This window comes from Echiichthys vipera (genome assembly GCF_963691815.1).
Source record: "Echiichthys vipera genome assembly, chromosome: 7".
Taxonomy (NCBI): domain Eukaryota; kingdom Metazoa; phylum Chordata; class Actinopteri; order Perciformes; family Trachinidae; genus Echiichthys; species Echiichthys vipera.
Window position 1 is genome coordinate 29,803,937 of NC_139832.1, and position 15,528 is coordinate 29,819,464.

Genomic DNA, 15,528 nt, shown 5'->3' on the forward strand with positions numbered 1-15,528 from the left:
GGGTCTACCTTTAATTTCTATGGAATTAAACCATGGTATGTCTCATCTGCAAAGGTCACTCAGCAAGCAGAGCCCTTGGGATGCAAGCAGCAGATCTCCTTCTTTCTAGTCGCCCCTTACTCGCCATGGCATCCTCCCCTGCCCTCTGCAACATGTGCTGCATCTGTCTCAAGCACTTACTACTTGAAGGGAGAGACCCAGGAAGAGTAAAGATACCTGAAGAAAAAGGAACCGAGACAAGGAGAAAATTGAGAGAAAAAGGAGTACAGATTCCAGGAGGAGAAGAAGGGGGCAGCAGAGAAGGGAGTTGTGTACAAAAGAGTGACCAAGGAGGAGATAGAAGAGGGAGTGAAGAAATAATAATGGATGGAACAAATGGTAGAGCCCATTTACCTCCCACACAAGCCCAGATACCCTCCACCCTCACCCAGGTCTACCTCACTGTTCTTGGCGCCTTACTGAGCTGCGACCCTGATACAAGAGGAAGCAATGACGAGTCAAAGACCATGAGACTTCCACAGAGGTGAAGGCTGAGTAAAGCACAACATATTAACACATTTCACTCCACTGACACAAAATATATAACATAAGAGCAACTAGAATAGAGAAACTAAAATAGAGACTATACAAGAATGTTTGGAGACAAAATGATTTGGCCTTTTAAAACTCAGATGACTAATTGAACAATTATTCAACATGTTTGCCCATGTGTAGGGAATTAAAGTTTAACAGTTTGAATGGCAAGATGTTCCACATTAACAGAAGATTTAAAGAAGACTGCCAAATGTAGAGAACTGTTTACCTTGCACAGCAGTCAAGTTCTTGCGATAACACAAGATCACAACATCATGCAAGATTCATTTACACTCGTCAGGGGTTGTGTCTAGATGGTTACCTGAGATTTGCCACAACTCTTGGGTTAACCATGTCCCTCATCAGGCTGTCTTTGATAGATAGATTCATCTAATCACCTGCTAGGTATGTTTTGAAAGTGCCTGCCCTTTCCCAAACAGTTTCCAATGGTGCCTTCTCAGATGGTTTTGTGAAACAAATTATCTAAAGAGTCAGGTTAGAGCATTGTGTGTAGTGCTCTGAAAAAAATAAAAAATAAAATAAAATATTGGTTTAGAAATGTGTAAAGCAGGAAATGTGCTGTTATTTTACCAGTATTAGTTCAGGCGGTTGGTACGGGAGTTAGAGGTTGTGGTCATAATGTCTTCAGTACCAGTCTTGGTGTGTTAACAATCGAGAAAACTGTAAATGCATTTTAGTATTTCACACAAAGGGAACCCCTAGAAAGATGTGTACATCTGTATGACTGAGGGTGCAGCTTGGTCTGAACATGGTAGCACAAATATGATATGCACAACATAAAAATGTTTCCAGAGAATGGGTCTCATTCATTAATTCATTCATATAATATTTTAATATTTCTTAAGAAATGTCCTAAGAAAACTGTATGTTGGATTCATGACATTTTCTTAAACGGCAGAAATGTTTATGTCTCTGTTTTTATAATGACGAATCCCATTTCCTTCAAGTTGAAAGCAGGTGCTAGTTGATCCTAATTAACATCTAAACGCCCCGTCAATCCTCATGGAAGGGCATGGAAATGAGAGAATCAAGTCAAGAATGTCCAAACAAAAATTAGAATTATTTAGAGGGTGGAGCAATAGACTCCAAATGTAAAAAAAAAAACCCTACCTTAAACAGTTTAGAAGTGAACACCAAAAGAGCTGTCACATTTACTAGTGACAGTAATGGATAAAAACTGTTCTCCATAGTTTTTTAGCTCTCCTGGTAAAGCATGTGCCCCATGTGCTGTCTTACTGCTGCATCAAGGGGTCGAGTCAGCTCTTTGTTGCATGTTATTCTCTCTCATCATTCTTACCTGAGAACGAATCCCAAATGTAAAAATATTGATGAATGTTGGAATCTTCGAAGCAGCTTAAGGGCCCGTCCACACGGAGCACGTTTTCCTGTAATCGCACAACTTTAGTAACGTTTTGGCCGACCAGCTACACGCAACCGGTGTTATTGGAGCCTGAAAACGGTATATTTTGTAACCAGGTCCCAGAGTTGGAAGATATAAAAACGCCCCCCATGGAGTTGTCGTTTGGACGGCAAAACCGCATACTTTTGTTAAACAATGCTGTAATCGCCCTACCTCCAGCCTTAACCCCCACGGTGTCACATAAAAACAACAACAGTGCTGCTGCGTGAGAGGAGAGAGACGGACCCAAAGACTGTTTACTGACCTGGACTCTGAGCCACATGCATGGGAATGAATTAGGCCGACCACATATTTCTCCCTTTTCAGTGATGCCCTGAATAAGGAGCTAAATTGGTCGCTAGTTGAGGTGTGAAAAGGTGTGAAAAGTCTCTAAATCTAGCGAGAAAGTGGCACCTTCAAGTGCTTTGGAACAGGAAAGGGGCTCACAGCTGCACCCTCTGCTCGTTGAGGACACTAACTGCAGTGATTCATCCAAAACAGCACTATAGTCTCCAATAACACTAGATTTCTCTCTAGGATGGAGAAGGATTTGGAAGGTCGCCAGCAAGAAACTCTCCGATGTTTTTATTATACACAGCTCCTTTGTTGGTGTATTTCTGTGGCAGTTACAGTGCCACATCTAAGTCTGGCATGTGTATTACAGTGTTTTTAGTCGGTTTCACTGGTTTCATGTGGATGCAGAATTTTTTTTGGACGAGACCGGAAAACGTTTTAAGAACTACAGAGAAAAAATTGGTTTTCGATCGCGTGGACGTACCCTAGGTGCTTTATTTATTGAAATGATCATTAATCCATCCAAAATTCCTCATTAAGACACCAATACCTTGTGGAACACCATAGAAAAAAATAATGCTGTGATTTGGTATTAAAACCGCTGACATTTGGAGATTTCTGTAGGAATTGTAAGCACTTGTGTAATCCGCTCAGAAACCTCCTTACTGTCAATAAACGTAGCCATTCTCTGAATGCTTTAGGTCTTAAGTTTGTTTTAGTTTTAAAGTTTCATCAGCCTGTGATTATCCTAGAGGTCACAACATCTCATGTTAATGATCATTTTCCCCATTTTTTCTTTAATATATAATGTACCAATGCAGCAAATGTTGGCTATGTGTTGTCATATCATTATTTGTTTTCTGTCTGTGCAGTGTTGGTTGCACGCCGACCATTTTGGGTCAGTATCAGTCTGAATTGTGTGAGCTGAGTCAGCTGGCCTGGAAAGGCTTAGAGGAAAGCAAGATCCTCTTCATGGAAGAAGACATTCCTCAGGAAGTTCTGGAGTTTTCAATCAGGACAGGGCTCTTCTCACAGGTCAGACTTGGCTGTACAGTATGTGGGAATGTTCCGTACATTTCTGTGTTGTGCAAGGATTATTCTGACTAACTGTTGTTAGTTGTGAATGGAGGTTGGGTATCCAAGGTGGGGGGTGTTATGCGTGTGTGTGTCTGTGCGTTTTTTCGGACGGGCAACTGTTGACATACTTTCTTTGAACCATAATTAGGTCTGCTCAGTGTGCTAAACTAGGAATTTAAAACACGTGTTTGCCAAGCATTAAATATTTCATTACACTTGTTGTCACATTGCCACTTTAATAATCCCAAAAAGTGGCAGAATAGGTCAAAATATGGCAACCCTGACATTCACGGTTTCCAGAGGATGAGTAGTAACATTTGGTGATGGTATCATAAAATGTGGTTTAATATATTCACCTCACACAGAAACACTATATAATATTGCAACACACTCTCTTGACTCTCATGTATGTTACCAACTTAACTGACATCACCCTCTGACCAAAGCTTCATCAACATTGAACTGAACATTAATTTATATCAGAATTTGTCTTTTCTTTACATTGAGCATTAAAGCCTCACAAAGGCATACCTGAAGATGTGTTGTTAGTGACATTATAAATTATATGTTGGTCCTTATCTTCCTGTCAGGTGGAGCTCAGACGTGAGGATGGGATGCTTGTAAACTCCTACTGCTTCATTCATCTGACATTACAGGAGTTTTTGGCTGCACTCAGAATCATGACCAGTGCTGATGTTAGTGATGCACAACTCAAGAACAGGTAGGGAACTGAATTCAGTGAAGCCAAATGCAACAGGAAACAATATTTTCTAAGGCCATTGCAGTGTTTCTCTATGGAGCTGCTGATCAGGTGGTTCTAAAGGCAAAGCTGTGGGCTCTTTTTAATGTGGCCAGCACACAGAAATGTGGCCAGCACACATTAATGTGGCCAGCAAACGTTACACATGAACTTCAACTTTTGTTTTTCATGAAACAACATCATAAGTTTACACTGCATTTCCTTTAAGTATTTAGAATCACCAAATTCTCAGCTGAGTGACAGATTGGAAATGGATGGGTATCTAGAGTGTTGCAGGCACTGTATGACCCCATTTTTTTAATCTTCTGAATACCAACACCTAGCTTTGCACTTCATTTGAATGAAACTCCATCTGTTTACACACGTCCGTCCACCCTCAGGTCAGGTAATGCCAATTAGTGTGTGCACTGCCAGAAAAATAAAACTCTGTAACTTTAGCTTGAAAAACATCTATATATGAAAACAGTAACAACAGCAATTATATTTAAGCAATAACCAATCTTGGAGGTAATATCTAAATTAAGTACACAAATCTCACCTTACTCATTATTGTGCCAACGGTACTTTTGGACTGTGCATGACGAGACAAGGTGAAGAGTATTATTGAATTTCAGCATATGTTACACTCTACAAGGAACATACCAAGAATAACCTAGCCACGGAACAAGATGAGCTGTGTAAATTGAGCACAGTATGAGATGCCTGACCTTTCTCCTTAAAAGGAGGACAGAAATTCACTGATGCAGGCACAAAGCGGATGGTCCAATCAAATTAGTGGAAATTCGTTGGTCCAGCAGAGGTGGGCGGCACTGACAGAGCAGACATCACACAACAGATGTTACACAGCAAGAGGTGACCACTCTCACCCAATAAAAGCCTCGTTTTTAATGGCCACATTATAAATTATATCAACAGTCTGTTTTTCTTTCTGCCTGGTGTGTATTTTCTGTTTCTAAAGTCAGGCCAGGGAGTTTTGTTGTATTGTATGTTGTTCCATGATCAATTAGACTGTCAAAAGCCATTATCTGTCTGTTATGTTTCTATCCAATTGTGTACAGACAAACCGGCCCAAATTCCAAATTAATTCAATACCCATGGTGTACAGTATGTTCATTAGTTTGTTAAGTTCATTAAAATGTGTGTGACAGTGATCCACAGTAGGGTTTTCCCCACTATATTTCACATCTGGCAGCCCGCCAGGCCTAAACTGACTCCCCGCCGGGCTTATGCATCTGGGATAATTAAAAAAAAAGTTTTATTTTGAACATGTTTTTGAAACTAAGATGTGTTTAAGAAGTGGCAAACTCCTGTAGGTAATAACTTGTGGTGTTGTGAATATAGCAGTGCAGTGTGTATGAAGTTTATTGTCAGTGATCTTCAATTCCTTAAGACCCATGCCGAGTCACTGTGTCTTTGCTAGCTACGTGCCTATTAAAGTGAAAGGAGTTAGACCTAAAGCTAACGACAACTTTAACTGAGGCTAACTGCACCGACCTTTAAAGCGCACCGGCAATTCTCAATTTAGTGACAAGCCGCTCCTCCGAGTTTTGCTACGCAACACTTTTTATTCTTCTCATCTGGCTGGAGAGGCCAGGACCTGTCCATTACATACAATGTGTACCTTAATCTTTATCCAAATAATAATAATTGACTTTTGCTCTTTTTTCCCCATTGCTCTCTCAGATTCAGTTTGAGAACGCGTTGGACGACAAAGTCAGACAAGAGGACAGTCTTTACTGACTCCTTGAACCTGTATGTATGTGGTCTGGCTTCCCCACACTGCACTCCAGCCTTGGTTCAATTAGCCAGGACCTCTGGTGGAACAGGAGGCCAAAGTTGGGTCCAAAAACGACAAACCCTAGTTCTGAAACTGCTAAAAAAACATTGTCACAACAACACCCTGACTGGACCAAAGGTAGAATAAGAGGGGATTTCTGACAGATGGATGTATGATTTAACTTTTACCCATTCGCTCTGTTTCTTTCCTTACTGATCCTTCCTTCTTAAATCTTCCCAGATATTGGAGCTTTGCCACTGTGTCCAGGAGAGCCAGGACCATCAACTAGCTAAGCAAGTTGTGCGTACGAGACCCACCCTGGAGCTGCGCAACATCAGGCTATTACCTAATGATATTGATGCTCTAGCTTTTGTAGTTAACTCAGTAGGTGATAACAGCATTGGATTGGACTTTGGAGCTTGCTCAATGGAGTTGGAGTGTTTAGATGTCCTACCCAGGTGTCAGTACATTCACTACCTCAGGTAAGTCTACAAGAATTCTCCCACAAGCAAAACATACATAATAACGTACATTCACCAATGTTTCTAATCTTATCACTTCATAGAATAGGTTTATCAGTGGTCATCATCAGCCTCATTGACAGGGGTCAGAGAAACCTGCTACACCTACCAATATGTTCAGAAGGCCGTTATCATCTATTCATATTGCAACAGTCGCTGTTAGTTTGGTCAGGACCTCCCAGTGTCAATTTTTCATGCTCTGGGAGTCCAGTTTAGGAAAAAGAAAATCATGGTTTGCGTTAAAATACTCTACTACATCTGTGGCGTAAGGTTTAGGCAACAAAACTACGTGGTTAGGTTTATGCAAAGATCGGGGTTTGGGTTAAAATACAAATGTTTGTTGCGTTAAAAGGAAATGTTATGTAAAAAAGTTAACTCATGTGCTTTTAAAAAAAGTCACTAGTGACTTCACACGGGACACGAACAGCAGTCTGAACGGGTGAAAGTCCTTATACAGTAGTTCGATCTTTTAAACACTTCCATGACAACTCCTGTTGTTGCTCTTCATACTACATCATCTTTAAACGCTGCGGTCAAGCAGTTGAGAGTGACACAGTTGGGTAAGCCAGCTTACAGATAGTGTAGGATAATGGCCCACTGAGCCAGTTGTCCCACACTGCCTTATGTCAATGGTAGTGATTAACAACTTAATTAAAACCTGATATATTTGTTATTTGAAATAGCTTCAGAAGCTAAATCTGCTCTACATTAACCCTTGGTTACGGAGTTAAGTAAAATGTTTACAGTGAAAAGGCTAGCACCTAGCATTTTGGTATGAGAGGCTAACAACTATTTTTATGGCCAGAGGTGTGATGCAATTGAGCAGTTGAAAACTGCCATTGTAACACATAGGAATGCTACAGTAAGATGGATGGTGTTGAGCTGTCAAGAGACTAAAATCTGTTTAGCTTAACTGTTGATTGTGGCTCCCTAAAGAACTGCTGCTTTGCCTTCAACATTCCTCAGCTGATCGGCCATCTGTCCCACATACTGTGAATGTGACTGAAGCTCTTTGTTTCCCGCGGTGTTCCTGTGGTTGGGTATGGGAAGAACTGTAGCCTGGACTCAAGTGCAAAAAGATGACACCTGACAACGTTAAGGGATATTTTATCAGACCAGCTCAAGGACTAACTCCCACACATTGTGTACATTTATGCATATAATTCAGCTCAAACATAAAACAATAAACATACAGCAAAACTAGCAAGTACATGGACTGAGCTGCAAAACTACAAAATGTATCTCTATAAAAACAAACTGAAACTCTTGTTCAGAAGCAGACAATGATAAAAGCATGGAAATCTGCACTTTTAGACTCAAACTGCAGCGTGCAAAGTTGTGTTCTGTGCATTGGCAAGTCAAACAAGCCAGACAATCCTAGCCTATTCTATTGTTGACGTAGAAGTGCTTAAGGCCTCTGTGCCATCGGTCCCAGTGTCAGTATCACAGAGCTTGCATGCAATTAGTATTCAGCATTCAATCAGATATTATCCCATGGACTATACAGAAGTTCATAAATTCAACATGTTAATTTTCATCGCATGCTTTATTGGACTTTGCATCTCAGCTTTCAATCCAACATGAAGGATTGTTTCTTTCAATGTTTCACTTCAATATTTGTGTGCATTCAGTTTTCACAGCCGCAAGTATGGCGACAAGTTTGCTGAGAAGCTGTCCTCCATTTTGCCAAAATTCACAACCCTGAGAAAATTAGAGTAAGATTTAAATCTCCTTCTTTCTCTTTTTTTTCCACAGTCATTTGAATCTCTCTTTAAGTCACATCTAGCTCATCAATAGTGGTGTAGTTTGAATGTTCTCCAGATTATACTCACAGATCAATGGGATTGCTTTTGAAACACCATAAGAAATGTATTCGAAGCAATGAGCCCTTAACACCTCTACAACAGTGACTGGCTGATTATGTTTTTGTCCACTCAAGGTTTTGTGGTGCCAGTCTGACTGCCTCAGGAGCGGCTAGCTTGGCCTCTGCTCTACAGAAGTGTCCAGACATCACTGAAATCAAGTATGTTTGCTCCAACCTAATTCCACTGCTACATCAAATAACAGAAGTTCTCAGTTCTTTAGAAATTTGTGGACTTCTCATTTCTGATCAGATGGGCATTATGACTTCTGTTACCTACAAAGTAATATAATGGTGAAATATTTTGGAGTCCAAGCTTGTGTTTTTGAATTGCAGTCTGAGTGACAACAATCTGAAAGATGGAGGAATCAAACACATAGCTGATATTTTTACCAAACAACCAAGACTGGTCTCGGTAATGTAAGTACACATTGCCAGTGAGAAGTTATTTTTCAATACCCCAACATCTCAAGAGTCTCAAGACTTGTAGTCGATGCCATGCATAAGAGTTTTGTGTGTGTGTGTGTGTGTGTGTGTGTGTGTGTGTGTGTGTGTGTGTGTGTGTGTGTGTGTGTGTGTGTGTGTGTGTGTGTGTGTGTGTGTGTGTGTGTGTGTGTGTGTATATGTGTGTGTGTATGCACATTTTAAAGGTTGGGTCGAAACAACTGCTCTCTGGAGGCAGTGGGTTATCTCATCTGGAAAATGTCTTCGTGTGTGAACATCCAGCACATTCATGCAGAGTATGACCACACATGCATACACACATACACAGGTGCAAACTACAGTAGTTCTTATTTTTGCATGATCTAACACAGAGGCCAAACAGTACCACACCTGTTTTTGGATCATTTTCCACTCACTATCGTGCTTTTCAACATTTGACTGCAATGTATGTCAAGTAGGAATTAAATAAAATGACATCAAAGAGTAAGCAGTAACACTGTTCAGTACAGTAAAGTAAAGATTTCTGTTTTGTTTTTGCAGTGGGATGAATGAATTGACAATTACTTTCTACCAAAACTCTGATTTGAACAGGTGAGTTTTAAGGTTAAATAAACATAATGACATGATCATAGTGATTAATCATCAGTGCTGGGCTAGTTACTGAGAAATAGTGATTAGTTACAGTTACTAGTTACCTTATTAAAATTAACTAAATAAAGTAATGCATTACTGTTACTGAGTAACTTTTTAAGTTTCTTTTTAATGCTGCTTTTGAGCATGTGCCTATAGCTTTTATTTCATACAGGATCATGAGTTCAGTTGTTTGCAGGGATTGACAATCTTTAAATTTAGGATTTAATCTATACTACTACTCGATACCACTGATCAGTCAATACTTTTATTGGTTATTTATTTATTTATTTATCACTAAATAATGCTTTTAAAAGTGAATATCCGCTATTATACTGTATATCTCACTGAAAACAAATCTAACATGTCAATATGATAAATCATATTCCTGACATCAAAATCAAGTTTAGACAGAAAGAAGAACACAGACATTAGTCAGTATCAGCCCTCCCTCTACTGCTGCGAGTCAGTTACACATCATGATCAGAAGACATCATTGACATGCAACTTTATTAGGCATGTGCAGCACAGAGCAGACTGAAATATGATTTTCTACATGTTTATGCTTGTTGGACAGGCATGATCACCTCGCTTATGCCCGGTGGAGATAATAAAGAAGTAATGAGCCCATCAATAACAGTACTTTAGTTACTTAATTAAAAAAAGAATGCTTTACAGTACTAGCTACTGCCAAAAGTTACTGTAACGTGTTACTTTGTACCTTGTTCGTCCCAACACTGTTAACGACAGTGTGTGTACGAATAACATCCTCATCAAATGAATACCGCACCTACTGACATTCTGTCGTGTTTTTATATTCTCATCTGCAGCAATAAAACTAAGTCTGAACCAACAATCAGGTAAGACATTAGACAATAACACTCTTGTCAAATTTTGACAACTTTCCAGATCTTTACTAACACAGCCAGTTTCCTTGAAGAACTTTGCTCCTGCTTTATACAAGGTCCTTATTTATGAGTCTGAGCCAGAAACAACCTCTGAATCTATCACATGGAACTACTGATTTAGTCAGTTTAATTCATGTGCAGGTTAATTTGAAATTGATTCAAATAAAGGTGTGCATGTTAAGCACTCTCTTGACGTGTTTAAAACCTGTGCTACAATTTGTTCTCCAGCTTGCTGAACCAGAAATGGAGTAAGCGTGAGATGCAAAAACTTGCAAAGTCATTGGCACGTTGCCGTGCCTTGTCTGTTGTGGAGTAAGTAACCCTAAATACACCTCTTTTTTATTTAGATTTACAATACGCTTTGCCAGTAATATAACATAAGGAAACACAATAATGCAGTACTGAGTACAATAACATCATAATTGTATTGTATTGTTTTATCCTCTGCCCTGGCTTAACTAAACACATACTCTTCAGAACATAAATATTACATTGCAAGCATTAAATGCAAGTAGTGGTGGTTATTTTGTATATGAGCCATCACTTTTTTTCGTCAGAGCAGGATTCACCACAACAGGTCTTTTTCATGTCATCATCAGACAATTAGCAGCACTATCATTTAGCACTGATATTCTTCTTTCAGATTTGGTCATTTGTAATGGCACCTATAGTGTATCTCATTAGTTTTTGTGCTTGTTATTGAGCTTAGTAGACTGTTTCAAGAATATGTGTGTGTGTGTGTGTGTGTGTGTGTGTGTGTGTGTGTGTGTGTGTGTGTGTGTGTGTGTGTGTGTGTGTGTGTGTGTGTGTGTGTGTGTGTGTGTGTGTGTGTGTGTGTGTGTGTGTGTGTGTGTGTGTGCATCCTAGTTTGTCTGGAGGTGATTTGGATATTGAGACTCTAAGGACGCTCACTGAGTTTTTGCCAAAATTCAGTGTCACCAAAAAGATCATGTAAGACCGAATTCACATCTTCATCATCTTCTCATCACAAAGCACATTAGTGGCATGAAGCTGCATGTATTCTGCATATGACTGATTTTTACTGTATTACTATACTTCTCCATCTATTTTCCTAGCTATTGAAAATGTAGCATGAAGACATTTAATCATTTAATTTTAGTGGTTAAGGATAGGCAAGTATAAAGGAACTGAAGGGCAGCAGTTTGTTGATGTTCAGATGTCTCTTCGCAGTGTGAACGACAGCTGCTCTTCAGTGGAGAGTTTGGTGATTCTGACTGCTCTTCTGTCTGATTGTCCTGCTGTGGTGGAGCTTCATATCAGGTACAGACACCCTTAAATGAAATACAGTATAAATGCATGTATGCGTACATCTTTGAACATAATGTACTAATAAATGCATAATTATCGTTACTCACATCATCCAGGACTGTCATGCCATTCACTTTTTACCATGTTAAACAATCAGCATCCTTTAAATTGTATTATTGTATAACAACATAATGTAGTATCAGTTTTTGTTATTTTACTGCATTATGCTTTGGTATTTATTATTGGGAGCATTCACAAATACTTAAAAGTTAATTTAAATCTTAAATAGTGGTGACACCACTCCCATGTAACTGTATTTTTTTTTATTTTGCTAAATCAAGTTTTTAATTTTTCAGACTACAGAGTCCTGTCCAGGTGTCCATTGTGTTTTCTGGCGGAAGAGAAAAACCTGCAAACGAAAAATCGAAAATGCTCTGGTGTGTATAAAGTTATTGTCACAGTGTCACAATGTCACTGTGTAATGCATCAATATTTTCAGGTTTGGATAAAAAAGCACAGAGACCAGCCCCACTAAACATTGGATGTCAGATACTGTAGACGTGTAGATCATGTCTATATTGTGTCCACGACCAATTCTGGACATCTATTCGATGTCCAAACTACATTTTCCTGTTTTTCTTTAACTGCTTTATTTTGAATAATCAAGTAAGTTATTCATGCACATATGTATTTTTGCATTTATCCTTTTTATTTTTATTTGGAACTGCAAGTTGTGGAAAATAATTTCATGGTAGCCTATCCACCTTATTTGACAGAACCTTCCGACAGTCAGATACTACTAAGCCAGAAAATTCAGGTCAGGAGCAACAAGCTAATGCTAGCACCTCTAATAGCAACAAACAAACTGTTGTCATAGCTGCTGTTATTGAGGTGTGGCTCATGTGGTGGAGCAGGTTGGCCAATGCTCCGAGGGGCAGCGGTCCGATCTCTGCCTTGCCTTGAGTCATGATCAATGTGTCCTTGGACAAGACACTTCACCCACCTTTGCTCGTCTAAATGCTGTATGTTTGAGGTGGTGGTAGGAGGGGCAGTAGACGCTGAATGGCCTCCAGCTCTGCCTCTACAAAAGAGGGCGTGTTAGTCGGATTAAGGAGTTCCTCAAAGTGCTCCTTCCATCGCCCGATTACCTCATCAGCTGAGGTCACCAGCGTCCTGTCCTTACTGTAAACAGCTTGGACGGTTCCCTGTTTCCCCCTCCTGAGGTGGTCTTCCAGAAGCACCTTGGTTCCGCCTGAAAGTCCTTCTCCATGGCACGGCAGAGGCTGCAGCCTTTCGGGCAAATCGGTACCTTACAACTGCCTTCGGAGTCTTCTGGGATAACATATCCCTGCTAATACTACTACTACTACTTCAGTCGGTGTCCACCACGGTGTTCAAGGGTTACCACCCCTTGAGGCACTTCAGACTTTAATGCCAGAGCTCACCGCCGCAGCTTCAGCAATGGAAGCTTTGAACACTGCCCACTTCGGTTCAATGCCCCCAGCCACCACAGGGATGCCACAAAAGCTCTGCCAGAGGTGTGAATTGAAGATCTCTCGGACAGGGGCCTCCTCCAGATTTTCCCAGTTCACCTGCACTACCCGTTTGGGCTTACCTGGTCCGTTCAGAATCTTCCCCCATCCTCTGACCCAACTCATCACCAGATGGTGATCAGTTGACAGCTCTGCCTCTCTCTTCACCTGAGTGTCCAAAACATACAGCCTCAAATCAGATGATACGATCACAAAATTGATCATCGACCTTTGGCCTAGGGTGCTCTGGTACCATGCACACTTATTAGCATCCTTATGTTTGAACATTGTGTTAGTTATAGACAATCTGTGGCTAGCACAGAAGTCTAATAACAGACAACTGTTCGGATTTAGATCAGGGGGGCCGTTCCCCCCAATCACGCCTCTCCAGGCGTCTCCATCGTTGCCCAAGTGGGCGTTGAAGTCTCCCAGCAGAACTCCCAGGACTCCATTCAGGGTCTCCAAGAAGGCTGAATACTCCGAACTGCTGTATGGTGCATATGCAAAAACAACAGTCAAAGTTTTCCCCCCTACTACCCGCAGATGTAAGGAGGCGACCCTCTCGTCCACCGGGAAAAAATCCAACGCACTCAGCTGGGGGTTTGTGAGTATCCCCACACCCGCCCGGCGCCTCAAACCCTGGGCAACCCCAGAAAAGAATAGGGTATAACCCCTATCCAGGAGTACGGTTCCAGAACTGAGCCTGTGCGTGGAGGTAAGCCCCACCAGATCTAACTGGTAGCACTCCACCTCCCTCACAAGCTCCAGCTCCTTCCCCCAAAGAGAGGTGACATTCCAAATCCCCAGAGCCAGCAACACACCCGACCCCAGTGGTTCCTCCTGTGAGTGGTGGGCCGACAGGATGGAGAGTGGGGAGGTGCCACGTCACTTCTTCAAGCTGTGCCCGGCTGGGCTTCATGGCAAACCCGGCCACCAGGCACTCGCTAGCTAGTCCTCCATCTGGGCCTGGCTCCAGACTGGGGAACCGGGCTTCCTCCGGGAAGGGTCTCTCTTCCTCTTCCTCGATTTTTCATGTTGTCTTTGTGAACCATTCTTAGTCGGGCTCCTTGCCTGAAACCACTCTGCCATGGGAGACCTACCAGGAGCACCAGGCTCCAAACAACACAGCCCTCAGGTTCACAAGACCACACAAACCTCTCCACCACGATAAGGTGATGGTTCGTGGAGAGGCCTTAGAATAGGGATATGGCTGATTTTAGTGGTGAACACTAAAAATGACAAATGTGACTATTTCTCTTAAGATTTAAACCCTAACATTACAAAATGCATGATTATATTTTGTTATGGCTATGAGATTAAAATTGTGGTTTTAATGAGATATTTGTGTCCTCAAGTGTCTTAAGAGGAGAGATTAAATTTCAAATCTGATGCTACACAAAAACTAATAATGCATCAAAGTCAATATTTTGGTTCATCTTTGACATGTCAAAGACTGATTTAAAAATAAATCCCCCAGCCACCCAACATTTGTTAAATTGAAAATAACTAATTTTTTGAGTGTTTTTTCATTTAAAAAAAAGTAATATGTAATGCGTTGATGTAATCAAACTGGCCTTTAAATGGTTAAAACCCTGATCACTCAATATTTGATGGTTGTGATAAGGACTGGAGTTGTTTAAGAGATATGTGCAGAAAAAATATTCCTGTGTAAAGTTTTTATAGCAATTTTTTAGGAAGTGAACATTTTTGTCCTCAATGACTCAAGAGAGTAGTAAATGTGTTTTATAGTGTTCTTTTGATCTATTAGAAAAATTAAACTTTGAATTCCAAAATTTGTCAAGAGAGGGACTTTGTCAAAAAAAAATGTGCCATAGCCACTAACGATAGCCAGATGTAGAGGAAGAATTTGCACAAATGGATAGAAATGTCCATACTGATGCCTGAGGGTTAAACATCTCAGTGAAGCAGCAACAAGCTAACCACATGTTTGACTGGAGGGGAATTTTATTTTATAACTTAATATTACTGAATATTGTATTATTGGTGGTGATGATGATGTCGTTGATCCTGAAACTGTTGCTTCTGTCAGCCTCAGCTGCTGTGGTCTGCTACCTGCTCATCTGGGGAGTGTGTGGAAGAGTTTGGGAACCTCCTCTGATCTCACATTACTGGAGTAAGATAAATATGCAAAACACAATTTTGATTCCTACTTGCATGCTAAAGCAGCACCACTGTTGACAGTCATTACTGTATACATTTTTAAGTAGTAGTGATAAAGCGATCATCCAAACTGACACTATGTTGAAATCACCTAGTTTATAGTTATTCTTAATGATATAGAATAATTTGCCATTTTACTTTATTAGCAATCATCATGTGTCTGCATGATACATTCCGATGGAGCCTTGCATCCTAATGTAATGACATTATATGCTCTTTTGCACTATGTTTATATTTTCTGAACCCATGGCATCTACCCATGCTATACTCTGTTTTGTCTC

General features: G+C 40.5%; 1 protein-coding gene across 1 annotated transcript in view; it reads left to right on the forward strand.

Annotated features, from left to right (window-relative positions):
* The window catches only part of nlrc5 (NLR family, CARD domain containing 5), a 51,800-nt gene that overhangs the window by 11,914 nt on the left and 24,358 nt on the right, over positions 1 to 15,528 (forward strand). The window contains exons 8-23 of the mRNA XM_083916957.1: positions 55 to 523; positions 3,160 to 3,322; positions 3,955 to 4,085; positions 5,808 to 6,039; positions 6,142 to 6,383; positions 8,054 to 8,137; positions 8,362 to 8,445; positions 8,620 to 8,703; positions 8,934 to 9,023; positions 9,268 to 9,318; positions 10,188 to 10,217; positions 10,494 to 10,577; positions 11,133 to 11,216; positions 11,457 to 11,546; positions 11,891 to 11,971; positions 15,117 to 15,200. Coding sequence (XP_083773083.1) covers positions 55 to 523; positions 3,160 to 3,322; positions 3,955 to 4,085; positions 5,808 to 6,039; positions 6,142 to 6,383; positions 8,054 to 8,137; positions 8,362 to 8,445; positions 8,620 to 8,703; positions 8,934 to 9,023; positions 9,268 to 9,318; positions 10,188 to 10,217; positions 10,494 to 10,577; positions 11,133 to 11,216; positions 11,457 to 11,546; positions 11,891 to 11,971; positions 15,117 to 15,200 — 2,083 coding nt within the window. The remainder of the gene's footprint in view (positions 1 to 54; positions 524 to 3,159; positions 3,323 to 3,954; positions 4,086 to 5,807; positions 6,040 to 6,141; positions 6,384 to 8,053; positions 8,138 to 8,361; positions 8,446 to 8,619; positions 8,704 to 8,933; positions 9,024 to 9,267; positions 9,319 to 10,187; positions 10,218 to 10,493; positions 10,578 to 11,132; positions 11,217 to 11,456; positions 11,547 to 11,890; positions 11,972 to 15,116; positions 15,201 to 15,528) is intronic.